This window comes from Plutella xylostella, chromosome 2 (genome assembly GCF_932276165.1).
Source record: "Plutella xylostella chromosome 2, ilPluXylo3.1, whole genome shotgun sequence".
NCBI lineage: Eukaryota > Metazoa > Arthropoda > Insecta > Lepidoptera > Plutellidae > Plutella > Plutella xylostella.
Genome location: NC_063982.1, coordinates 4879638 through 4902779, shown reverse-complemented (window position 1 = coordinate 4902779; position 23142 = coordinate 4879638). Strand labels below are relative to the sequence as shown.

Below are 23142 nucleotides of genomic sequence, written 5' to 3'. Positions count from 1 at the left end.
TAATGAACTTTCTAAGTTCCTTAAGAACTGTTCCGACGAAATAAAAGATTACGCAACTTCTCAAAGTATAAAATTTCACACTATACCTCCGTACGCTAGTCATTTTGGGGGCTTGTGGGAACGTGGAGTCAAAAGTTGTAAGCACCACTTGCGACGAGTGGTAGGTAACGCGCATTTAACTTTTGAAGAATTCACGACAGCTTTGACACAAGTTGAAGCCATACTAAACTCTCGCCCATTAACTCCATTGTCCTCTGACCCCAACGACTTCCTTCCTCTAACTCCTGCCCATTTCCTGGTTGGCCGTCCACTTACAGCACCTGCCACGGCCGACCTGCGAGACAAGCCGATGCTGCGCCTCACACGCTACCAGAGAGTCGAGCAGATCCGCCAGCACTTCTGGGCCAGGTGGTCCAAGGAGTACGTCTCGGAGCTGCAGCAGAGGATCAAGTGGAGGACGAGCAGTGAGGACTTGAAGGAGCACACCATGGTTCTCATCAAAGATGACAATCTACCACCACTGAAGTGGAGCCTGGGTCGCATCACACGAGTCTACCCGGGCAGAGATGGCATATCAAGAGTGGCCGATATCAGAACCGCCAATGGGACTACACGCAGGGCATTCTCCAAAATATGCCCGCTTCCTGTGGACGACTGTTCCTGTTGAAACCTGACGGTTCCAAGGCCGGGAGTATGTTACGGCACACTAGTACGCTAGCTGATAAGCAGAGCAGCTAATACACGCACTGAGCACTAGATGGCGCCACTCTCGGAATATCACGTCATGAACAGCCAATCAGAGCCAGCCTTCATCACGACATATTCACGGGGACCAATAAGAAGACGCCAACACGATGTCCCGCCTACGTCATTGAAGAAGCCTGTAGAACCCCACACGCGCAACTAACACTCACACATTCGAATTCGCCTCTCACCTAACTGCCACTGTATATTTAAAACATTGTAAATAATTAATAAAATCAAAGTCTACACGCAAGAAAGTTGTCGCCTACATCATTTCCACAACCACCAACTGGAGAGCCTATGAACGCAGCCCTAAGCCCCAACAATCATAATGGAGGAACAACTAAAAGCTCTAAAGGCCCAGAGAGGATATGCAAAAGGTATTGTAACGCGATTGTTTTCATTTGTAAATAGCGAAAATTTTAAGTCAAGTGAAGTGGAAACTCTCATTACAAAAAGAGATAGGTTGACAACCACGTTTGCTGATTATGATCAGCTTAATAAGGATATTTTGGCATTAGACTTGTCAGACACTGAGGATGTTGGTGAAGTCGAGGATAAATACTTCCATTGTTTAACTGTGTTAAACCAAAGCATTAAGTCGCATAGTAGTGCTAGTGAAACCCCGGAGTCAGGTACCAGTGGCATTTCTAGTAGGACAAAGTTACCAAGTATAAACATTCCAAGTTTTTCAGGTAAATACTCGGAATACGTAACGTTCATTGAGATTTTCAAGTCAGTCATTCATAATGACAAATCCCTAGACAATGTACAGAAATTATACTACCTGCGATCTTACCTTCAGGGTGAGCCCTTCGACTTAGTAAAAAATTTACCACTCAACTCAGCGAGTTACGAGGAAGCCATGCAGTTGTTAAGCAAAAGGTTTTACAACAAATATCAGATAGTAAACGAGCATGTTAACACCCTGTTAGACTTGGAAAAGTTGCCCAAGTATGCAGGCGCTAACGATTTAAGGACTTTTGTTTCAGTAGTGAACCAGACTATGAGCGCTCTCACCAATCTACAGGTGAATGTCGATGACAAAGACCCGTTTTTACTGGGTATTCTGCAGCGTAAGTTAGACACATACAGCTGGAGGTCATATCAGCTGGAGAGAAACCTGGAGAATGACCCAACAGTTCAAGATTTCCTCTCCTATCTGGAGAGGCGAGCTCTTGCTTTGGAGAACACCGATCACAGCGAGACAGCCACATCTGGGAAACGGCAGCCGGCAAGCTTAACAAAGAGTAAGGTTACTCTGGCAACAACAACCAATTCTACAATGGAGTGCTTATACTGTAAGTGTACCAATCACAAATTATATACTTGCCCAAAATTTAAATTACTATCTACCCAAGACAGAGTGTCTTTTGCAAGAAAAAATAACCTATGTAACACATGTTTAAATATACATCCTGGCAAATGTAAATTCCACTTTAGGTGTGGGCAATGCAAAAAAAATCACAACACACTGCTCCACCTCGACGAAGAAAGTGGCCCAGGATCAGTAGTTCTCCTTTCTAGAGACTCTGCAACTGATATATTAATCCCAACAGCACGGGTCAAAGTATTTGCGAAAAATGGACAGGAAGTTCATATAAAATGTATCCTTGACTCCGGTTCACAGGTGTCACTCATTACAGCAAGAGCCGTTGAGGTCTTGGGCTTTACACCCGAGCAAAACAATCTAAACCTCATCGGAGTGACTGGGAGCAATAATAAAGTCAGCTATTGTTTACCATTGCAAGTTCATTCATTGACAACTAACTTCAGTACCCTGGTGGACTGTCATGTAGTGGAAAAGATCACATGCAAATTACCACAGTCACCAGTAGACTTAAAAAACTTGAACATCCCCGCTGGTATCACCTTGGCCGACCCGTCATTCAATCAGCCATCCGAGATTAACATGCTAATTGGTGCTGGTGTATTTTTCCAGGTGTTGCTGCAGCTTGAGGAGGCCCAATGCTCGCCTTCAACCAAACCCGGAGCACACTTCACTTCAGAACATTCTGTGGCGCGATAACCCTAGTCAGGCTATAAGGTGTATTCGTCTTGATACCGTCAGTTATGGTATGAAATCTTCAAGCTATTTAGCGACGCGCTGTTTATTTGAGCTTGCAAAAACCCACGAGCATGACCTGCCTCTAGCATCGTTTATAATAAAAAATTGTACGTATGTCGATGACATTATATATTAATGTTCGGATTTAAACCAATTAATTGAAGCAAAACGGCAGTTGTGTGAAATGTTAAGTTATGGGAGCTTTAGTTTGCATAAATGGGCTTCTAACACACCCTCTATATTGGCTGACATACCCGAGGCTGAGCAGCAATTTAGTCAGCTTGAACTTCAGAAAGGTAACTATAGTATGAAGGCTTTGGGGCTTAATCTTGATGTACAGAAGGACTGTTTTATAATAAACAGCCCAGTGCCTTTCAATGAGGAGGTCATAACGAAGAGGGAAGTGCTTAGCTACATATCTAAATTCTATGATCCCTTAGGTTTTGCGGGTCCAATAGTTATAAAAGCTAAAAGTATAATATCAAGGATTTGGTCTAATAATACTGCTTGGGATGAACGTATTCCAGCTGAGCTAGCTGATGAGTGCCTTCAATTTGTTAGGAGTCTAGCAGCTATGCAGCCTATCAATATAAATAGGTACATTCCAACGAACACAGCAGTAACTGAGCAACTAATAGGTTTTGCTGATGCGTCTAGTACGACGGGATACGGGTGCTGCATTTATCATCGTGTGGTCGACAAAACAGGTAAGGCTAAATTATACCTACTCTGTTCAAAGTCGCGAGTTAACCCACGCGCGAACCCCCTAACCATACCTAGGTTAGAGCTAAATGCTGCCTTGCTTTTGTCCACTTTAATGGAGCGAGTGTATAACACTTTGCAAGAAAATGTAAAAATTGATGATGTGTACTTATTCACTGATTCTAAAATAACTTTGGCTTGGATTCAAACTGAAACAACTAAACTACAAGCTTATGTATCGAACAGAGTAGGGGTAATACAGCAGAAAACTAATAAGTGGCCCTGGCTATATGTGCCATCCACAGCTAACCCTGCTGATCTCATAAGTCGAGGTATAAGTCCTCAGGAGCTTCCGAACAGCGCCCTCTGGTGGGAGGGGCCAGAGTTCCTGCAATCAGAGTACAAATTTGAAAGTAAAGACTTAGATCTGCCTGTCAGTTTGCCAGAGATGAAGAAATCCAAGATCACACCACTGCCTGCTAAAGTGGTACTTACTACAGGTATCGAACAGGACATATTATCAGAAATTTTAAATAAATATTCAGATATAGATAAAATGACTAGGGTGATAGCTTATATCCTTAGGTTTTATAATAACTTAAAGAGCGGTACAAAAATTCATGATAAAACACTAACTCCTGATGAGTTACAACATGCGTTGCATTTAATAATAAAGCATGAGCAATCTATTTATTTCTGTGATGAAATAAACTCATTGCGAAAGGGCAACTGCGTGCGAGGACCCTTGAAATCTCTACATCCTTTCTTAGATAAAGACGGCTTGATCAGAGTAGGGGGGCGACTTGATAACTCGGACATACCGCTATCACAAAAACATCCTATCATCTTAGCTCAAAAATCACGAATAACTGAACTTATTATACAAAGTGAGCATAAAAGGTTATTACATGCCGGGCCTAAATCGCTTCTTGCTAACTTAAATCAAAAATATTGGTTAATAAATGGAATGCGACAAGTAAAAAAGGTAACTCATAAATGTTTGATTTGTTTTAGGCTCAAAGCTTGTGCAGCGAAGCAGCTAATGGGATCCTTGCCTCCTCAGCGAGTCACACCATGCAGACCATTCCAGAAAATAGGCATTGACTTCGCTGGGCCTGTCAAAGTAAAAAATTCTCGTGTTAGAAAAGCTATTATTAGCAAAGGTTATGTATGTATATTCGTGTGTTTTGTCACGAAGGCAATTCATTTGGAATTGACCTCTGATCTCACTACTGAGGCGTTCCTTGCAGCCTTTAAACGATTTTCAAGTAGACGAGGCCTGCCCAGCGAGGTATTCTGTGATAATGGTGGTTGTTTTCGAGGAGCAAGGAACCAGCTGGTGGAACTGTACAAACTTAATAGTTCTGCTGATCATCAGGGACTTGTGCAAGCATATACTGCCAAAGAAGGCATAAAGTTTCACTTCACACCTAGCTATGCACCGGTGTTCGCTGGGCTTGCAGAAGCCGCTGTGAAAAGCATGAAATATCATTTAAAGCGCATTGTGTTAGATGCTTCATTAACTTATGAACAGTTAAACACTGTATTATGTCAGATAGAGGCTGTGCTAAATTCACGCCCTATTTTGCCCCTCTCTGAGGATATAAATGATTACTGCTACCTGACTCCGGGGCATTTCCTTATAGGCATGTCTCTAACTATGTATCCCGAGGTAGATAATTCTGAAACTAGGAACAATAGGCTAAGCTTCTGGCAACAATGTACACAGTTGCAACAAAGGTTTTGGAAGGCTTGGTATAAGTACTATTTAAATACTTTGCAAAATAGAAGTAAGTGGTGTCAATCTATGCCTAATGTAACTGAAGGTTCACTAGTTCTTATGAGAGAGCCCAATTCTCCACCTTTGGTGTGGCCCATGGCACGGGTCGTGAAAGTATTCCCTGGAAGTGATGGCAAGGTCAGAGCCTTTCAGTTAAAAACAGCTGATGGTAAACTGTATACTAGGTCATTGCAGAGCATAAGCGTTTTACCTATTGAAAAATGATTATAAATAGGTATTTTTTATAGATTTAAGATTGTTTCATTGTATGTCATTGATACTACTAAGACTATGTCTATTGTTGTTATGAATAGGTACTTATAGTTAAAAATTAGTTAAGTTGTTTTGTATAATGTAAAGAAATTACAACCTTAATTGCTAGATAAACGTTACTATAGTTAAATGTGTGCTTACCTTATATAAAGTTTTACTACTGATTAAGATTTAGTAAAATGCTGTTATATACTTACATACTTGATTGAGAAGATGCTGTTAAATAATATTTTGTTAAATTAAAGTATATACCTACTATATGGTTATAGTAGGTATTCATAAAATATGTTGGTTAGGTAGATACATAAATTAAAAACGGTCAGCTTTGTTTATATAAACTTTATTTTCATAACTTGTTGTTCGATAGGTATCTTTCAAGTTAGAGTTGTCATAATATCTAATGTACAAAAAATGCCTAAGTAAATACTATGTAAAGTATGTTAGGTATAAGTGTTTAAGCATGATTGCACTTTATTTGGTCATACAAATGTTATCTCTTGAGTTAATTTATCGTTTGCTCTTTCTTGGGCGGCAATATGTTGATGGCAACACAGGTATATTTTTAATTTATTGTTTATGGTTACTTCCGTATCCTATACCTACTGTTACAATATAACTGCTGTACGGTGCTCTTGTGTTGTGATAAATAAAATACTGTCTCACTGTGAAACTTTGGTTTTAATGAAGAAGACCAGCCAGCCAAACCTACAGTCCACGCAACATACAAGGTTAAGCAACAACTGACACGGTCAGCCATTGGATGGGTGACCAATTTTAAGTGGTGCTTTTCTGGACGCTTCCGTGCTTCGGACGGCACGTTAAGCCGTGGGTCCCGGTTGCTGCTTCGGCAGCAGTCGTTAAGCCTAGTCAGAGGCCTTCGGGCGGTTTGAAAACATCTGACAGTCGGGTTGCCCACTTACCCGACAACTCTCTCAGCACAAGCTTGCTTGTGATGGGGTCCACCAACCCGCACTTGGCCAGCGTGGTGGACTAGGCCTAAACCCTTCCTTCATTGGAAGGAGACCCGTTCACCAGCAGTGGGGACGTAATGGGTCGTGATGATGATACCTTGTTATATATTAAGTTATGTACCTGTGGATGTATAATGAGTGCTCCTTTCGGCACGCAGGACAAATCAGTGAAGGCCCACAGCAAAGCGCCCGGCGCCTGCGTGGTCGGCTCGGGACTCACTCCGCCTAAGATGATAATGTTAACTGTGTTAATACTCTCACGGGAAAAGAAAAAGTTCCACTCACAAATTAACCTAACGACCCAATTTTTTTCAAAAATGTATTTTTAAATTTAAACAAAATAATATCGTTTTTAGTTGTTAATATGCTGATGGTCTGTTAAAAGTACTGTTGCTAGACTTTTCCGCTTAGGAGTAATTTGGTGCTTTTCTCATTTAAACTAAATAATAACTTTAATTAATATACTTTTGAAAAAGGTGAGACAGTTGTATTTGCAATCGCAGTATAATTCTGTGGCCAAAGTAGTATAATACGCCGAAAATATATGACTATTAGAAACTCATGAATTAAAATTTGCTATTGCTGTACTAAAAAGTCTTTTTCTTCCTAGCCTTTAGCCCTAGATCGTTGCCAATTTATGTCAGCTTAAGTCCCTACATGGCTTAACCACTTTTCCAACACCGTGTATAAGCAAGTAAATACACACCAGTAGGCGACGGCGTAACTGAATCGGTGCTCCTCAGACTGAGCGTCTTGTATCCGGAGCTGGACGGAGACAGACGCCAGCTGCTCGACGCCAGGTCTCCTGTAAGAATAGGCTTTGTTATTGCAGCTGTAGATGGTATTTTCCGGTGGTTGAAATACAGTTTTGAAATTAAGGATATCAAGGTGAAGGTAGAAATACTTAAAAAATAACGTCGCGTCACATTCTATCTATTTCTAATTCCATTATATGAAAATATTTTAAGTTAATTTCTGATTTCCAATAAGACACAGTGCCCTATTTTTATTACGAATGCTTTCAACTTGACCGATGATCTTTATTCCCACGTTTCCTGCACATGTTTTATCAAAAACCCGTTCAGCCGTTCAAGGAGGCAAAAAATATGTCCGGTACGTCCGTAGTTTGCGTGTTTCAAATACGTCATTTGCTATGCCTTTTAGAAATGGGCTATGTTTTATCAAAACTGACTCATCCATACCTTGTCGACTAAGCAGTCTCGGCTGCGGTCGCTGGTCGTCGTACCCTCCGAAGCTGTGGCTCTTAGACACTTGAGGCTTCCCCACGACTTATCACAAAGTTAGCGTCCGTCCGTTTTGATATAGGTATAACATCCATTAAAATCCCTGTATAGGCTTTCAACTTGACAGATGGTGTTCATTCCTACATTTCCTACACATGTTTTATCAACATCCATTCAGCTTTTCTAAGAGGCATAGCAAACGAACGATACGTTAACAGTCTGCGCGTTTCAAATACCTTCGTTTTGTGCTATGCTTCATCAAAAACGACTGATCCATAACGCATACCTTGTCGACTAAGCAGTCTCGGCTGCGGTCGCTGGTCGTCGTAGCCTCCGAAGCTGTGGCTCTTAGACACTTGAGGTTTCCTCCAGGACCGGGGGGCGTTGCTGGACTCTAGAGACTGTTGCGTTTGATGATACAAACGTGTGTACATAGGTACAAAGTATCGCGTATTTATGCGTTTACCCATGTGGTGTACTAGGCCCGACGTATAATAACCACGTGGTGTACTAGGCTAAGTGCCAATTTCGCCATAGTCGGTTATCTAACCGACCAGTTATCATTCATCAATTAAACGTCATCTCCATATAAAATTCATGACAAATGTGTCAAAAGTCAACCACTACTCCCTGGTTATGCTCTAACCGACTATGGAGAAATTGGCACTTAGCCTAGTACACCACGTGGTTAGAACCCTTCCCTTTAAGGAGGCCCGTGCCCCGGCTGTGAGGACGTGATGTGTTTGGGTTGTGCTGATGATGATTATAATATGATCCCAGTGTGCTTAATAGATTACCAGGTTGCGTTGCATTAAAACCTAGATGGTGCTCGTGGTTTGCGCGTTAGAAATACGTCGTTTGCTTTGCCTTTCAGAACTGTGTGCTATGTTCCATACAAATCGGTTCATCCGACATACCTTGTCGGCTAAGCAGTCTCGGCTGCGGGCGCTGGTCGTCGTACCCTCCGAAGCTGTGGCTCTTAGACACTTGAGGCTTCCTCCACGACTGAGGGGCGTTTGATAATTTGTCGAAAACTGTATAAGATTAAGTGTTCTCGCATAGAAAGTGGCGCCTCTAACGGAAACTATTATGAAACTTTTGACTTTGAGATACTTAATGCAAGTGTGTAGATACTGCATATAACAGAAGAAAACTTTTTTCGTTTTCGTAAATGGCAAAACCTTACTAAGAGGCTAGAGTATCACTGTATCTATGTGTGTGCGCTCGTCGTTTGCTATGCCTTTTAGAGCGGTGGGCTATGTTTCATCAAAACTGACTCATTCATACCTTGTCGACTAAGCAGTCGCGGCTGCGGGCGCTGGTCGTCGTACCCTCCGAAGCTGTGGCTCTTAGACACTTGGGGCTTCCGCCAGGACTGAGGGGCGTTGCTGGACTCTAGCGACTGTTGCGTTTGCATTGATGATATCGATTGATCATTGGTGATCATTGATTATATGATATGAATCGATACAAACGCGTGTACATAGGAGCAGTACCTACTTCTGGTACAGCTTTGATAGTTTGTCGAAAACTGTAAAGATTAATATTTTTCGCATACAAAATGATGCCTCCAACGGAATCTATTATTAAACTTTTGACAGATAATTTAAGTATGCAGATGACAGAAGAAAACGTAAACTTTCTCGCAACGCTAAAACGCTACGAAATACGTCGTTTGCTATGCCTTTTAGATCTGTGTGCTGTGTTTTATCAAAACTGACTCATCCATACCTTGTCGGCTAAGCAGTCTCGGCTGCGGGAGCTGGTCATCATAACCTCCGAAGCTGTGGCTCTTAGACACTTGAGGCTTCCAGTTATAACTAGATGTACAATGTAGTCGCCTGCACAGAAACCTGACCCCTCTTAGACTGACATTGCTACTGGGAGTTCTACGTGATACGTTCGAAGTCCGCGCGTTTCAAATACGTCTTGCGCTTTGCATTTTAGATCTGTGTGCTATGTTCCATCCAAATCAGTCCACCCATAACCCATACCTTGTCGACTAAGCAGTCGCGGCTGCGGGCGCTGGTCATCATATCCTCCGAAGCTGTGGCTCTTAGACACTTGAGGCTTCCTCCAGGACTGTGGGGCGTTGCTGGACTCTAGCGACTGCACCTGGGTGGGAAGGCAATGTGTGTTAGTTTAATGATAACCTCCAATAGCTATCTGGAATCTGGAATATTTTTGTAGCAAATTCCGTAGTTCTTTAGAGAAAATTTGATTCATAAAATAATTTTACGACACATACATACACTGTGTGCGGGTTTTATACGCAAAAAGGAGCAGCACTATCAGTGGTTAACAAATATCTTTGCTGGCCGGGAGTCGAACCCAGGTCTCTTGGCACTTTAGTCATCAATTTACAGGTGGTTAGAATAATGGTATAACTACTTTAAGGCTGTCACTAAAGCTGGAAGAAAATCAGAATCTGTCAAATCTAGTGAGGGGGGGTTGAGGTATGCGGGGCGTTCTACGGACAATGACATGAAATTTTAACATAGTACTCGAAAACATAAAAGTGAAGACATGCCACTTTGTTAAAAATATACTAAGTAAGTGATATTGTTTTGTGATACGAAAATATTTATTTTTATTTGAAAGTATTTTTAATATTTAATAATTAGGTAATTATATATAAAGTCGTACCCGTGCCGATATTTATACAGGTTGTTGCAAAAAGGGTTTAATACTATGCCGAAACCTACGTGTGCAGCATGTTATTGATGTTATTTCTTAGCCAGGAAATGAAATCAGAATGTAAAAAAATCGCGAAAATATTATCAGAGTTTAATAGTTCAGGGTGTTGTATTAAACTCTGCCCCCGTGTAATAAAAAAAGTATAGTTAGCCGAAAGGGCGTTACTCAGGCGTCACTCTGAAAAACTTTTATCCTACGTAATTTTTTATATTCATGAAAAAAACGCTTCTTCATATAATTTTTTTTTGGTCACGTGACCTTTTAGTTTGACGACCTGTTTTTTTTTGGTGTTTCAAAAGCAGAACAGTAGTTTGCAGAACTCTGCATATACAGGGTGTCACAAAAGGTTACGTAGCTGGCAAAGGGATATGGGGAGGTCACCAGAAAAATAATAACATGTAAGTACCCCCGCAAGGGAGTACATTAGTACAAGGCGAGAGTGTGTATTTTTTTTTTTAAGTACTTATTTGTATTTGGGATATGATAGAAATAATATTTTTGTTTCTTAAAAACCAAAAAATTTACACCTTGCTGCGCTCTTTTGCTCACTGTAAGTACACCTACAAATATTGCTGTATTAAAAAAAACGGTTTTGTTATAACGATTATAAAAAAAAGTTATTTTCATGTCAAGGAGTCATTTACCTAATTACGATTTCACTCAACAGCAGGTGAACTGAAAAAATAAGTTCTAGTTCTATCATCACTTTAGATCGCAAACATTGTAACTCCACTTTTCTCGGCGAAAAGTACTCTTTGGTGTCAATAGAAACGTTTTTTGAATTCACATGTTTTCCTCTTTATTCGAAAAAAAAACTGTATTCCGCATTTTACCATTTGTTTTCCTCTAAACCCCAAACCGTGATTTTTAAACAAGAAAACTTAGTAATTATACCCTTTATTCTCATATACAACGTGCGATGTAGGCGAACGTGAACGAAAACTATGCAATAAGCCTTTGTTTTTATTACTACTTTAGTAAATTACAATAACATACTCAACAATGTTAATTTTTTTTTGCAATGTTATGTTGTTAAATTAAGATCTAATATTTTATTAACATAAAGTTACTTTCAACTTTTTTTTGCATCTATGCGTCGAATCACAGCATGACGGCTGCTGCAGCTTCCTGTTGTCCTGTCCTCCAACCAATCCCACCAGTACTGCAGGTTGCGTCGAATACGAGCCATTCTCTTCGACTTGACAAGACAGGTGCTCCCGGAAGGATCATAGATCGCACGGAACCCGTACCGTATAGAGGCAACGGACTCCTTTGCAACAGCCCCCCAGATTCGGAAGTAGCCCATGCACTGCATGGCGAGCACAGCTGCAGCAATTTTTTCGTAATGAATCATTGGGATGTCATCCCCGAAGGAGGCTCTCAGCCTACCTCACGACCTGTGTGACATTAGAAAAATGCACTGTGCTAACGCCGTTTGCGAGCTTGATTTGCAGGACCGCGTTGTATGCCAAGTTCCACAGCAGAGGGGTCCAAGACCTACCGCTGTGGAACTCCGCAACTGAACTTCTTCAGTGAAAACAAACCCTCTCTTTTCGCATCCTTAATGTACTTGTTAGACACGTATGACCTCTGTCAATTTTCTGCAGATAAGAAGACAAGTGATGGTATACAAGAGCCGCCCTAAAGGTTCGCCCTCTAGGGGATAGAGTTGAACGCGGTTACTATTTTTAAGCAAACAGCCAGCGCAACAACTCGCCCGTGGTTCTTATCCTGCTCCGACAGTGAACGAACGCAAAGAATTGTACCCACTATTCGAATCCGCATTTCGGATGCCAAACTGACTGTCCGAAAGGTCGAAACCGTACCACCACAGAGGTATGACTCGTTCGAAGAGCTTATCAGGCTCTTACAGCAATCAGATGTGTCGGTACACTGAAAGATAATCTACAGGCCTGCTTTATTTATTTAGGAGCACTAATGGCCTCCTTTCAGTCATTGAGTCACTGGCACTCAGGCTGCGGTTGAACAGGAAGATAGACTGTCTAAACAAATCATTTTTAGGCTAGTTAAAAAAAACTTTAGGTGGGTAGTATGCCAACTAGAACTACAAATAAAACAGTATTTTTGTCTCCTCTAAAATTTGGTCACGAGGAGTTACGATGATTACGATCTAAGGTGACGCTGACGATATTTTATACAAGGTATTAAAAAAAGGGTATAAAGCATAGCCAAAAGTGGATTTAGGTGCCATTCTGATCCACTTTTCTTCTACAATTTTGAAAATTCAGGTAACAAAACCTTTTAAATAGAAACTTATTCGATCACGTGACTTTTTACTATAGAGACCGAATTTATTTTTCGAGAATTTCCAAAACTTGGAGAACAAAAGTTGTTCAGAATAACCCCTGAGTCAAACCCTTTCGGCACAGTATACCCTTTTTGCAACATCCTGTATAGGTAATATCAGGTTTATAAAAGACCTGGGCCTGTAGAGTGAGACTCGGCATGGGGAGTCATAATTTATAGATCTTTTAGGTTGCAGTGGCGAATGGGCACTGGTAGCCCTGCCCTTTTCTATAACTATAACTATAGGTAATTTTATGGCAATTTAAAAATGGTATAACATTTATCTATTTGAAAAAATCATTAAAAATATACATTACCTATCACCCTAATTTAAAAAAAAAATTCAGCCCTTACTTTAAACTTATAACACCCCTCTATTTCCTTCAGGGGTTAAAAAACCTGTGTATTTAATATTTTCTTATGAGTTTTTTTTTAAAAACTAGGCTCTTACATAGTTGTACATAATATTATGCGGTATTTTATTCCACTTGTAACGCATAAAATTCATAGCTACAGTAAACATGTCATTTTTTTCATGGCGAGATACAGTCGCACTTAACCGCTTTTTTGCAAAGCTTGTTAAATAGATTTAAAAAATTATGTAAATTTTAGATCTTCAATGTTTAAAAATACTTACTTATTTTTAACAACCTGTAGTGTACAGACTACCACATCTTAAAATATATATTTTTTTAATTAACTACGGTTTTTGGTTTCAAATAAAACAAATTATGAACTTACTTTTCAACACCCTGTATATTGTGTAGCTTACCTACCATACACAACCGTTAAAATAAAATAAATTACCCCTCAGAATATAAACAGGCTCGCGCTTTGGCATACTGCATTGACCGTATAGTTCTTATTCGGAGAATCTAATAAGTGTCATTATGTGCAATGTTTACCTTTATCTATGCATCTGTAACTCTATAGTAAAAAATGTAAACAAATCGAAAAGGCGAAATGTTTTCTAAGAATTTTCGGCTTTTCTGCATCTAAAATGATTAGAAAATTAACTTTCCATAGCAAATGCATATGTATAATAATACTTGTAGTCATAATTTGTTGATTTAATCAGTTTTTGTGAAATATTTGATAAAAAATAAAATGGCGTGGGTATCGCTCCTAACAGGCCGCCACCAGGGCGACGACTGAAGAAATCTGAAATCTGTCACGGTGTCATCATTTTTAAACCGGAATTTATTAGTTTTTTGCAAAAAAAGTTGACTTCTGGTCCATTAAATCCAACTCTTTAAGGTAACTTTGTTAAGAATTTAATTACCTACACATACATATAAGATTCCATGAAAATGGGCCCTCTGATTTCGAGGGTTTTTTCATAATAAGTCAAAAAATGGCAAAAGACATGGTGTGTTTGCAATTTTTTTTAACATACTTATTATAATCCTGCACCAATTTATAAGCAACTAACATGTTCAGTATACCCTCTGCTACAAAATATATTTTTATCAATGTGATAGAAGCCACCGTTTTTCCAATCTAATCAAGTATATCAAGCCGACTTTAGCATTTTAGCTTTAGGGATCCCCTTAAGCCGTAAGTAGGTGTCATGCTGAACTTGTTTTACATTGTTGGTTTTGGAAACTGATGACTTGAAACAGGTGTTTTCGAAAATGATATTTTAGGAAACGAATCACACGTAAGGTTTTGTAACATCATGTATATTAGTAGACTCACTTTCAACAGTTTATTCCTCCCGCCGCCCTCAGGCGTCAACACTTTGACGGGGCCCAGCCACGGCCACGCCGACTCGTCTTGGGAGCAGTTGTCCTGAGAATATATACAATTGGACCTGAGTTATGTTGACAATTTGAATAAAATTTATGAAATAAATATAAATATCTTCTTAGTATTACAGGAGGGGTGACAGTAGGTAATATATTGAAATAATTGTCATGATGAAGTTGTAAAAGATAAATACATTAGCGACACAGAAAAACAGAAAAATTGATTTGAATTGTTTTTATTTGGTGAAAATATCAATTCAGTGTGGAATATAGCGAAGTGAACCGGCGCAGATGCTAGTAGAAGGAAGCGACAAGATTAATACCTTATAACTTTATAACTTATAATGCATTTTTGCTATCGCGCGACCAGTCCAGCGACCAGTCACTGGATCTATGCTCTATCTCGCTCTGACTCACGGTGCTGAATATCCTGCGTCTCGCTCGCTCGTACTCCCTCTCTCTCTGCTCTAGAGACTTGCTGCGGCAGTTGGAAGCGCCGCCGCTGTCGTGCGACGAGTCGAGCGACTGCGCGTCGCGTTTGAGGATCGATCTGCGGATTGGAGAATAATAATATATGGAATGAGTTGTGTTTCGTAGTAGGTATAACTTTGATAGATTTGACAACGCTTTGGAACACAAAAAAAACTTTATTAGCATGGAAGTAGAAAAAAAGGCGGAAGCAATCTGAAGCACCACAATGTCGGCGTCATGAGAGTGTGTGGGTGCGTAGGTGCGACGTGATTGGCGCGCGGCGGCAAACTGACTTACTTTGAGTGTGAATATGTGTGTGGCGGGCTCATCGTAACGATGAAACTGACTTACTTTGGGTGCTTCACTTTTTAGTTAGCGAGATTCCTTCCAACTATGTAGACCAGCATTCTGAACATCCCCTTGACATCAACACCAGCCCCCCGAGTTGCACCGAAATTCGCGCAGCTATAATAAGCTTAAAAAACGGTAAAGCCCCTGGTAATGACAACGTCCCCCCAGAAGTCCTAAAAGCCGACCTAGCAATGTCGTGTAACCTTTTGTTTCCCCTACTTAAAAGAATCTGGGAGTCAGAAGAAATACCGAGGGAATGGAAAGAGGGATACATTGTCAAAGTACCGAAAAAGGGAAGCATGTCAGACTGTAACAACTATCGGGGAATCAGCTTACTGCCGATGTGCTCCAAAATTCTAGCGAAAATCCTGCTACAGCGTATGGCGACGGTGATGGAACCAAAATTCAGAGATGAACAAGGAGGCTTCCGGGTAAACCGCTCCTGTACGGACCAAATAAATGTCTTGCGTATAGTGATTGAACAATGCAGAGAGATGCAAAACGAAGTCTATGCTCTGTTTGTAGATTTTGAAAAAGCGTTCGACACTATACAATGGGATACTATGTGGAAAGTACTTCGACAGAAGGGCGTACCAGGGAAAATTATAAATCTGGTCCGAAACTTGTATGTTGGCTCCACGTGCAGAGTGATACATCGTGGACAGCTGTCTGAAGCTATAAATGTATCTGCTGGAGTTAAACAGGGATGCCTTATGTCACCGTTCCTCTTTCTTGTCGTAATAGACGAAGTGATGCGCAGAGTGGTTAAAGATAAGGAAAGAGGCATACCTTGGCGCCCAAACCGTGACCTCGAAGACATTGATTATGCCGACGACCTATGCTTACTCTCCGCAAGCCGGGAGGATCTACAGCAAAAGACCTTGGACTTAGTCACAATATCTGCCGAATATGGAATGCGTGTCAACGTGTATAAGACCAAAGATATGCGAATAAACACAGACGACATAGAACCCATTCAGATTAATGGCAAGAACATAGAACAAGTGGAAAAAAATTCTGCTATCTCGGTAGCATGATAGATCACAACGGAGGCACGGATATTGACGTCGAGGCGAGAATCAACAAGGCACGAGCAGTGTTCGGACAACTGAAGAACTTCTGGCGTTCCAAGAACATCAACCGTAACACCAAAATCAGGATCTTTAACTCCAACGTAAAACTGTCCTCTTATACGGGTGCGAGACTTGGTTTGTGCGTAAAGATATTTCCCACAAGCTTCAAGTTTTTATAAACAAGTGCTTGCGACAAATTCTGGGAATATTTTGGCCACGAACCATCAGAAATGAAGACCTTTGGACTCTCACAAACCAGAGACCTACGCATTTAGAGATCCTCGATCGAAAATGGCGCTGGATAGGTCATTCGTTGCGGCAGGAGGACTCTCGCCTCACAAAGCAGGCCCTAGTGTTTGCCCCGCAAGGAAAAAGAAGGATAGGGCGCCCAAGAATAACTTGGATAAGGACATTAGCCCAGGAGATCAAGTCGATCAACATGAGCTGGCCAGAAGTTGTGGCTGCTGCCTCTGATCGTCAGAAGTGGAAAGCTGTAGTTGCGGCCCTATGCTCCACTAGGAGTTAAAGGACTTAAGAAGAGAAGAAGAAGAGATTCCTTCCGTCTTTTTTTCTACTTCCAATATGTTTATTAGACTCACTTGTGTTGCTCGTGGGTCCTGTGCTGCTCGCTGTGGCTGTGGCTCGGCGCGCACCACTGGCGGAACCCGGTGCACGGGACTCGCCCGCCGCTGGTCCCTGAAACAAGTGACCAACAACTTTAGCTTTGCAGCACCATAGTGGTTAGCATTGTCACCGAGTGGTGAAGTAAGTAGGCGTCGCAAGATAGTTTATAAGGATAATAAATAATAATAATAAAGTTTATTTCAATAAAAAAATAGCAACAACGTTACAGACTTAATCTAGACAAAATAGATTGAACAAATGCGTTGTGAGTTGAACCATAATAACCCTAAGATAGGAATGATCCGATGATGAAGGAGGTATTTGTCTACCAGTGAAACACAATACAGGCTACATTTACTGTCCACACTGCTGAGGCACGGACCTCCTTCCAATGAAGGAAGGGTTTTAGGCCTAGTCCACCACGCTGAACCAGTGCGGGTTGGTGGACGCTACCGCTAGATCGCTTTAAGTTTTTGTCAGGAGCGGTTGATGGAGCGGTCGAAAGCGCCAGTGCTTCGTGACTAAATAACAATACGTACCACTCTTAGACACAATAACACACGCTTTGTTAGCGGGATCGATGTGGTGATTCAACTCCTGTCTGGTCATCGTTTATCTATTTAGTCCGACACCCATACCACAGATTCAGCTTAGTTTGGCGCAGATGTCGACACACATGTTAAGTATGCAGTCAATCACAGTACGTACCGCTCTTAGACACAATGACACACGCCTTGTTGTGGGGGTCGATGCGGTGCTGCAGCTGGAACAGCGCGGCGCAGCGGTGCACCAGCATGCGCCCGTACGACGTCATCACCGGCGTAGTGCGGCAACACTCGCCCCTAGCCTATACAACGACTGTGAGTAATAAACGGTCATTCTAACATCATACTTACACCGGGAAGCGCCGCAAGAGATTTGACGTCTGTAATAGTTAAAGTTAAATGGTGCAACCTACCCTTAGTCGCCTAATAAGCCAGCCCGTGGGCCGAGGTCTGTGCATCCCTACCCTAAACAATCACAATACGTACCACTCTTAGACACGATCACACAAGCCTTGTTGCCCGGTGATTCAACTGGTGTCTGCTCGTCGTTTATCTATTTAGTCCGACACCCATACCACAGGTTCAGCTTAGTTTGGTGCCATATTGGATGTCATATTAAGTATGCAGTTAATGACAGTACGTACCACTCTTGGACACAACGACGCACGCCTTGTTGTGTTGTGGGGGTCGATGCGGTGCTGCAGCTGGAACAGCGCGGCGCAGCGGTGCACCAACATGCGCCCGTACGACGTCATCACCGGTGTAGTGCGGCAACACTCGCCCCTAGCCTATACAACTACTGTGAGTGATGAACGATCATTCTAACATCATACTTACACCGGGAAGCGGACATACCACTCTTCGATACAATAACACAGGGTGGACCAGCATGATAAATACCAGGAATGTGTTAATTTTACTATTGTTTCAATACCCTAAACAATCACAGTACGTACCACTCTTAGGCACAATCACACTAGCTTAATTAGCCGGATCTATGTGGTGGTTCACCTGGTGTCTGGATGTCTTTATCTATTTAGATATATCAGCTGTCTAAAACCTATATAATATAGCACAGTTTTTACCTATTTTGAGGCGGATGGCCTACTAGCCGTGTGTGAGATGTCGACACACATATTTAGTATGCAGTTAATCACAGTACGTACCTCTCTTCGACACAATAACACAAGCTTTATTAGCCGGATCGATGTGATAGTTCAACTGGTATCTGGTCGTCGTCTATCTATTCAGCTGTACAACACACATATCATAGGTTCAGCTTAGTTTGGCGCGGATGTCGACACACATATTTAGCAGTTAATCACACAGTACGTACCGCTCTTGGACACAACGACGCACGCCTTGTTGTGGGGGTCGATGCGGTGCTGCAGCTGGAACAGCGCGGCGCAGCGGTGCACCAGCATGCGCCCGTACGACGTCATCACCGGCGTAGTGCGGCAACACTCGCCCCTAGCCTATACAACTACTGTGAGTGATGAACGATCATTCTAACGTCATACTTACACCCGGAAGCGGACCACTGCGAGCTAACAGTACGTACCACTCTTCGATACAATAACACAGGGTGGACCAGCATGCCAAATACCAGGTGTGTTAATTTTACTATTGTTTCAACGTCCCAAACAATCGCAATACGTACCCACACAATAACACAAGCTTTGTTAGCCGGTTCGATGTGGTGATTCAACTGGTGTTTCTATATATATCAACTGCACGACAACCATACCACAGGCAGCTTAGTTTGGCGCGGATGTCGACACACATATTTACTATATTTTCAACACAGTACGCACCGCTCTTGGACACAATGACGCACGCCTTGTTGTGGGGGTCGATGCGGTGCTGCAGCTGGAACAGCGCGGCGCAGCGGTGCACCAGCATGCGCCCGTACGACGTCATCACCGGTGTAGTGCGGCGACACTCGCCCCTAGCCTATACAACTACTGTGAGTAATGGACGATCGTTCTAACATCATACTTACACCGGGACCCGGACCACTCTTCGATACAATAACACAGGGTGGACCAGCATGCCAAATACCAGGAATGTGTTAATTTTACTATTGTTTCAACATCCTAAACAATCGCAATACGTACCACCCTTGGACACAATAACACAAGCTTTGTTAGCCGGTTCGATGTGGTGATTCAACTGGTGTCTCTATATATATCAGCTGTCCGAGACCCATACCACAGTTTTACCTATATTGGCTGTCAGACACCCATACCACAGGTTCAGCTTAGTTTGGCGCAGATGTCGACGCACTTATATATTAAGTATGCAGTTAATCACAATACGTACCGCTCTTGGACACAATGACGCACGCCTTGTTGTGGGGGTCGATGCGGTGCTGCAGCTGGAACAGCGCGGCGCAGCGGTGCACCAGCATGCGCCCGTACGACGTCATCACCGGCGTAGTGCGGCAACACTCGCCCCTAGCCTATACAACTACTGTGAGTAATGAACGATCATTCTAACATCATACTTACACCGGGAAGCGGACCGAGCGTCCACTGCGAGCTCACAGTACGTACCACTCTTCGATACAATAACACAAGCTTTATTAGCCGGATCTGTGTGGTGGTTCAACTGGTGTCTGGTCATCGTTTATCTATTTAGTATGTATCTATCTAGATATATCTGCTGTCCGACACCCATATCACAGTTTTTTCCAATTTATGGCGGATGTCGACACACATATTTAGTATGCAGTTAATCACAGTACGTATCACTCTTTGACACGATCACACATGCCTTGTTAGCCGGGTCGGTGTGCTGGTTCAACTGGTGTCTGGTCGTCGTTTATCTATTCCACAGGTTCAGCTTAGTTTGGGGCGGATGTAAACACACATATTTAGTATGCAGTTAATCACAGTACGTACCGCTCTTGCTGGACACGATGACGCACGCCTTGTTGTGGGGGTCGATGCGGTGCTGCAGCTGGAACAGCGCGGCGCAGCGGTGCACCAGCATGCGGCCGTACGACGTCATCACCGGCGTAGTGCGGCAACACTCGCCCCTAGCCTATACAACTACTGTGAGTAATACACGATCATTCTAACGTCATACTTTCACCGGGAAGCGGACCACGCAGCGACTGCGAGCTCACAGTACGTACCACTCTTCGATACAATAACACAAGCTTTATTAGCCGGATCTATGTGATAGTTCAACTGGTATCTGGTCGTCGTTTTGTCTATTTAATCTGTATCTATTGAGATATATTACCTGTCCGACACCCATATCACAGATTTTTTCTAATTTATGGCGGATGTCGACACACATATTTAGTACTAGCTGTTCCCGCGCGCTTCGCTTCGCCTTAAAAAGTTTTCCCGTGGGAATTCCGGGATTAAAAGTAGCCTATGTTCTTTCCCAGGGTCTAGACCGTATGTATACCAAATTTCATTCAAATCCGTTCAGTAGTTTTGGCGTGAAAGAGTAACAGACAGACAGACAGACAGAGTTACTTTCGCATTTATAATATAAGTTAGGATGCAGTTAATCACAGTACGTACCACTCTTGGACACAATGACACACGCCTTGTTGGCCGGGTCGATTTGGTGGTTCCACTGGTGTTTGGTCGTCGTTTATCTATTCCACAGGTTCGGCTTAGTTTGACACACATATTTAGTAAGTATGCAGTTAATCACAGTACGTACCGCTCTTGGACACGACGACGCACGCCTTGTTGTGGGGGTCGATGCGGTGCTGCAGCTGGAACAGCGCGGCGCAGCGGTGCACCAGCATGCGCCCGTACGACGTCATCACTGGGAAGCGTACCACGCAGCGGCTGGGGGGAGAAATGGAACTGATTAATAAGTTTCTTATAGAAACATAACGTTAGCTAATTAATAAGTTACCTACTCATAGAAATATAACGTTACATTTTAAAAACAACCAGAAAATAACTTTAAACGGGAACCATTACCGATATTATTCTGAATTCATTCTTGAACTTTTTTCGGGTATTTTAGTTCTAGAGTATAGACAGTATAATCTAAAATCTTATACAATCGAACCTGGACATGAAATAATCCGAGGGTCCAATGCTTGAATGCTAACTTGCTTTTTCTGCAACACAGGAATGAAATAACAGTGGGGTTACCACCACCAAACATTAGCCAATTATCAATTAAAAATCCTCAAGCAGCGTCGCAAACTTGCTAAATCGTTCGTTCTGTATTATGTCATTGCCATTGTTTTCATTTATTTTAAATTTTGTAATTTAAGATAATAATTTGCAAGCCTGACACCTGTGTTCCTGATGAAGTTGATCTAACAACACCCAGTGCAAGACTCGACCGAAGCCCACTTACAACTACACCTACAACGGCCGTGGCGAACTATTCTGCAATCCTTGTAAACGGACCTTTGCCACGAAGCTGGGTTTCGCGAGTCACATCCGCGCCCACCGCCGCTGAAGTCCTACTAGCCCCTGAGGTCGCCGTCATTGGACCACAATGAGGAGGACATCATAGTATACCTTGTGTCTTCTATGCCCTAACCAAACTGTCCGAAACAGTGAAACGATCCATGCTGTCGGATGGGCATTGATGAAGTTGATCAGGTCTTTATACTAACAACACCCAGCGCAAGACTCGCCCGAAGCCCACTTACAACTACACCTACAACGGCCGCGCGCATAACACAGGTTCCGCCTAGCTTGGGGTCGGAGGGTCGCTTTTGCAACACCCAGTTTACCCTCAGTTACAGCTAAAATCAAGGGGACATGTACAAAGGTTCCACTCGAGAGAGCCACGTACAGGAGCTTCGTCCCGTCTGTGAATAGAATAGAATAGAATAGAATACCTGGTGTCGTTAATGAGTTGTCGCAGCTCGCGTTCTATCCGCAGCAGGGTGGTGCGGTCGCGCGGGTTGCGGGAGAGCGTGGTCCTGATGAAGTTGATCAGTTCTTGGCCGTGGAGTTCGGCTCGCTCGTCTGGGGATGGGAAAAGACAGGACATTAAAAAATCTGTGTAAGTTACTATAAAGAAGCAAAAGTTTTTTTTATTTATTTCTAAACCCAAAAATGGTTCAGAGTAACCTCCACTCTTTCTGCTTATTTTACCACTTTCGAAGTCTTGTATATTGAATAGGAAGGAGAATAAAAGGAAAATAATATTACGTTAAGGCTTACACAGCCTTGAAGTATAATAACAGCGCTGCCCATATGAAAATATAAAACAACTGCAACTACTTTTCTAGAGCGTTATTTTCTGTTACTTAACTAAAAATAACGTAACTTGTAAAATATTATGCTCATATGTAGCATTAATATAAAAATATAGCATAACGTAAACGGATCGCCTTTCATTTCTTCTATAGCGAGCTTGCGAACTCGCCTAGTTTACAGAAGAAAAGGAAGGCGATCCGTTTACGTTACGCTCATAATATGTGCTGTGCTGTGACTTTAATTAATACAACGTGTTACCTGAATCAGCCCTGGTGAAGGGTATATGCTTGGGTGTCTCCTTTTTGTCCGGACATCTGTAAATAAAAATATAAAAGATTTAGTGAGA

General features: G+C 42.2%; 2 protein-coding genes across 2 annotated transcripts in view; one reads left to right on the top strand and one right to left on the bottom strand.

Moving 5' to 3' along the window:
- The window catches only part of LOC105382317 (R3H domain-containing protein 2), an 80177-nt gene that overhangs the window by 17370 nt on the left and 39665 nt on the right, over positions 1 to 23142 (bottom strand). Inside the window, exons 9-17 of the mRNA XM_048622090.1 lie at positions 23055 to 23110; positions 22433 to 22562; positions 21283 to 21413; positions 17029 to 17125; positions 14952 to 15084; positions 14485 to 14577; positions 9777 to 9897; positions 7245 to 7343; positions 6660 to 6763 (exon numbers count right to left, since the gene is read on the bottom strand). Of these exons, the coding sequence (XP_048478047.1) occupies positions 6660 to 6763; positions 7245 to 7343; positions 9777 to 9897; positions 14485 to 14577; positions 14952 to 15084; positions 17029 to 17125; positions 21283 to 21413; positions 22433 to 22562; positions 23055 to 23110 (964 nt within the window). The remainder of the gene's footprint in view (positions 1 to 6659; positions 6764 to 7244; positions 7344 to 9776; positions 9898 to 14484; positions 14578 to 14951; positions 15085 to 17028; positions 17126 to 21282; positions 21414 to 22432; positions 22563 to 23054; positions 23111 to 23142) is intronic.
- Positions 1121 to 2743, top strand: LOC119691476. Its single transcript, XM_048622189.1, has 2 exons — positions 1121 to 2045; positions 2687 to 2743. The coding sequence occupies exons 1-2, from the start codon at positions 1610 to 1612 to the stop codon at positions 2701 to 2703; spliced, it is 453 nt and encodes a 150-aa protein (XP_048478146.1). The 5' UTR covers positions 1121 to 1609; the 3' UTR covers positions 2704 to 2743.

What these genes read in the sequence shown, in the direction of transcription:
- LOC119691476 (XM_048622189.1), top strand. Translation starts at nt 1,610, where the DNA reads ATGCAGTTGTTAAGCAAAAGGTTTTACAACAAATATCAGATAGTAAAC.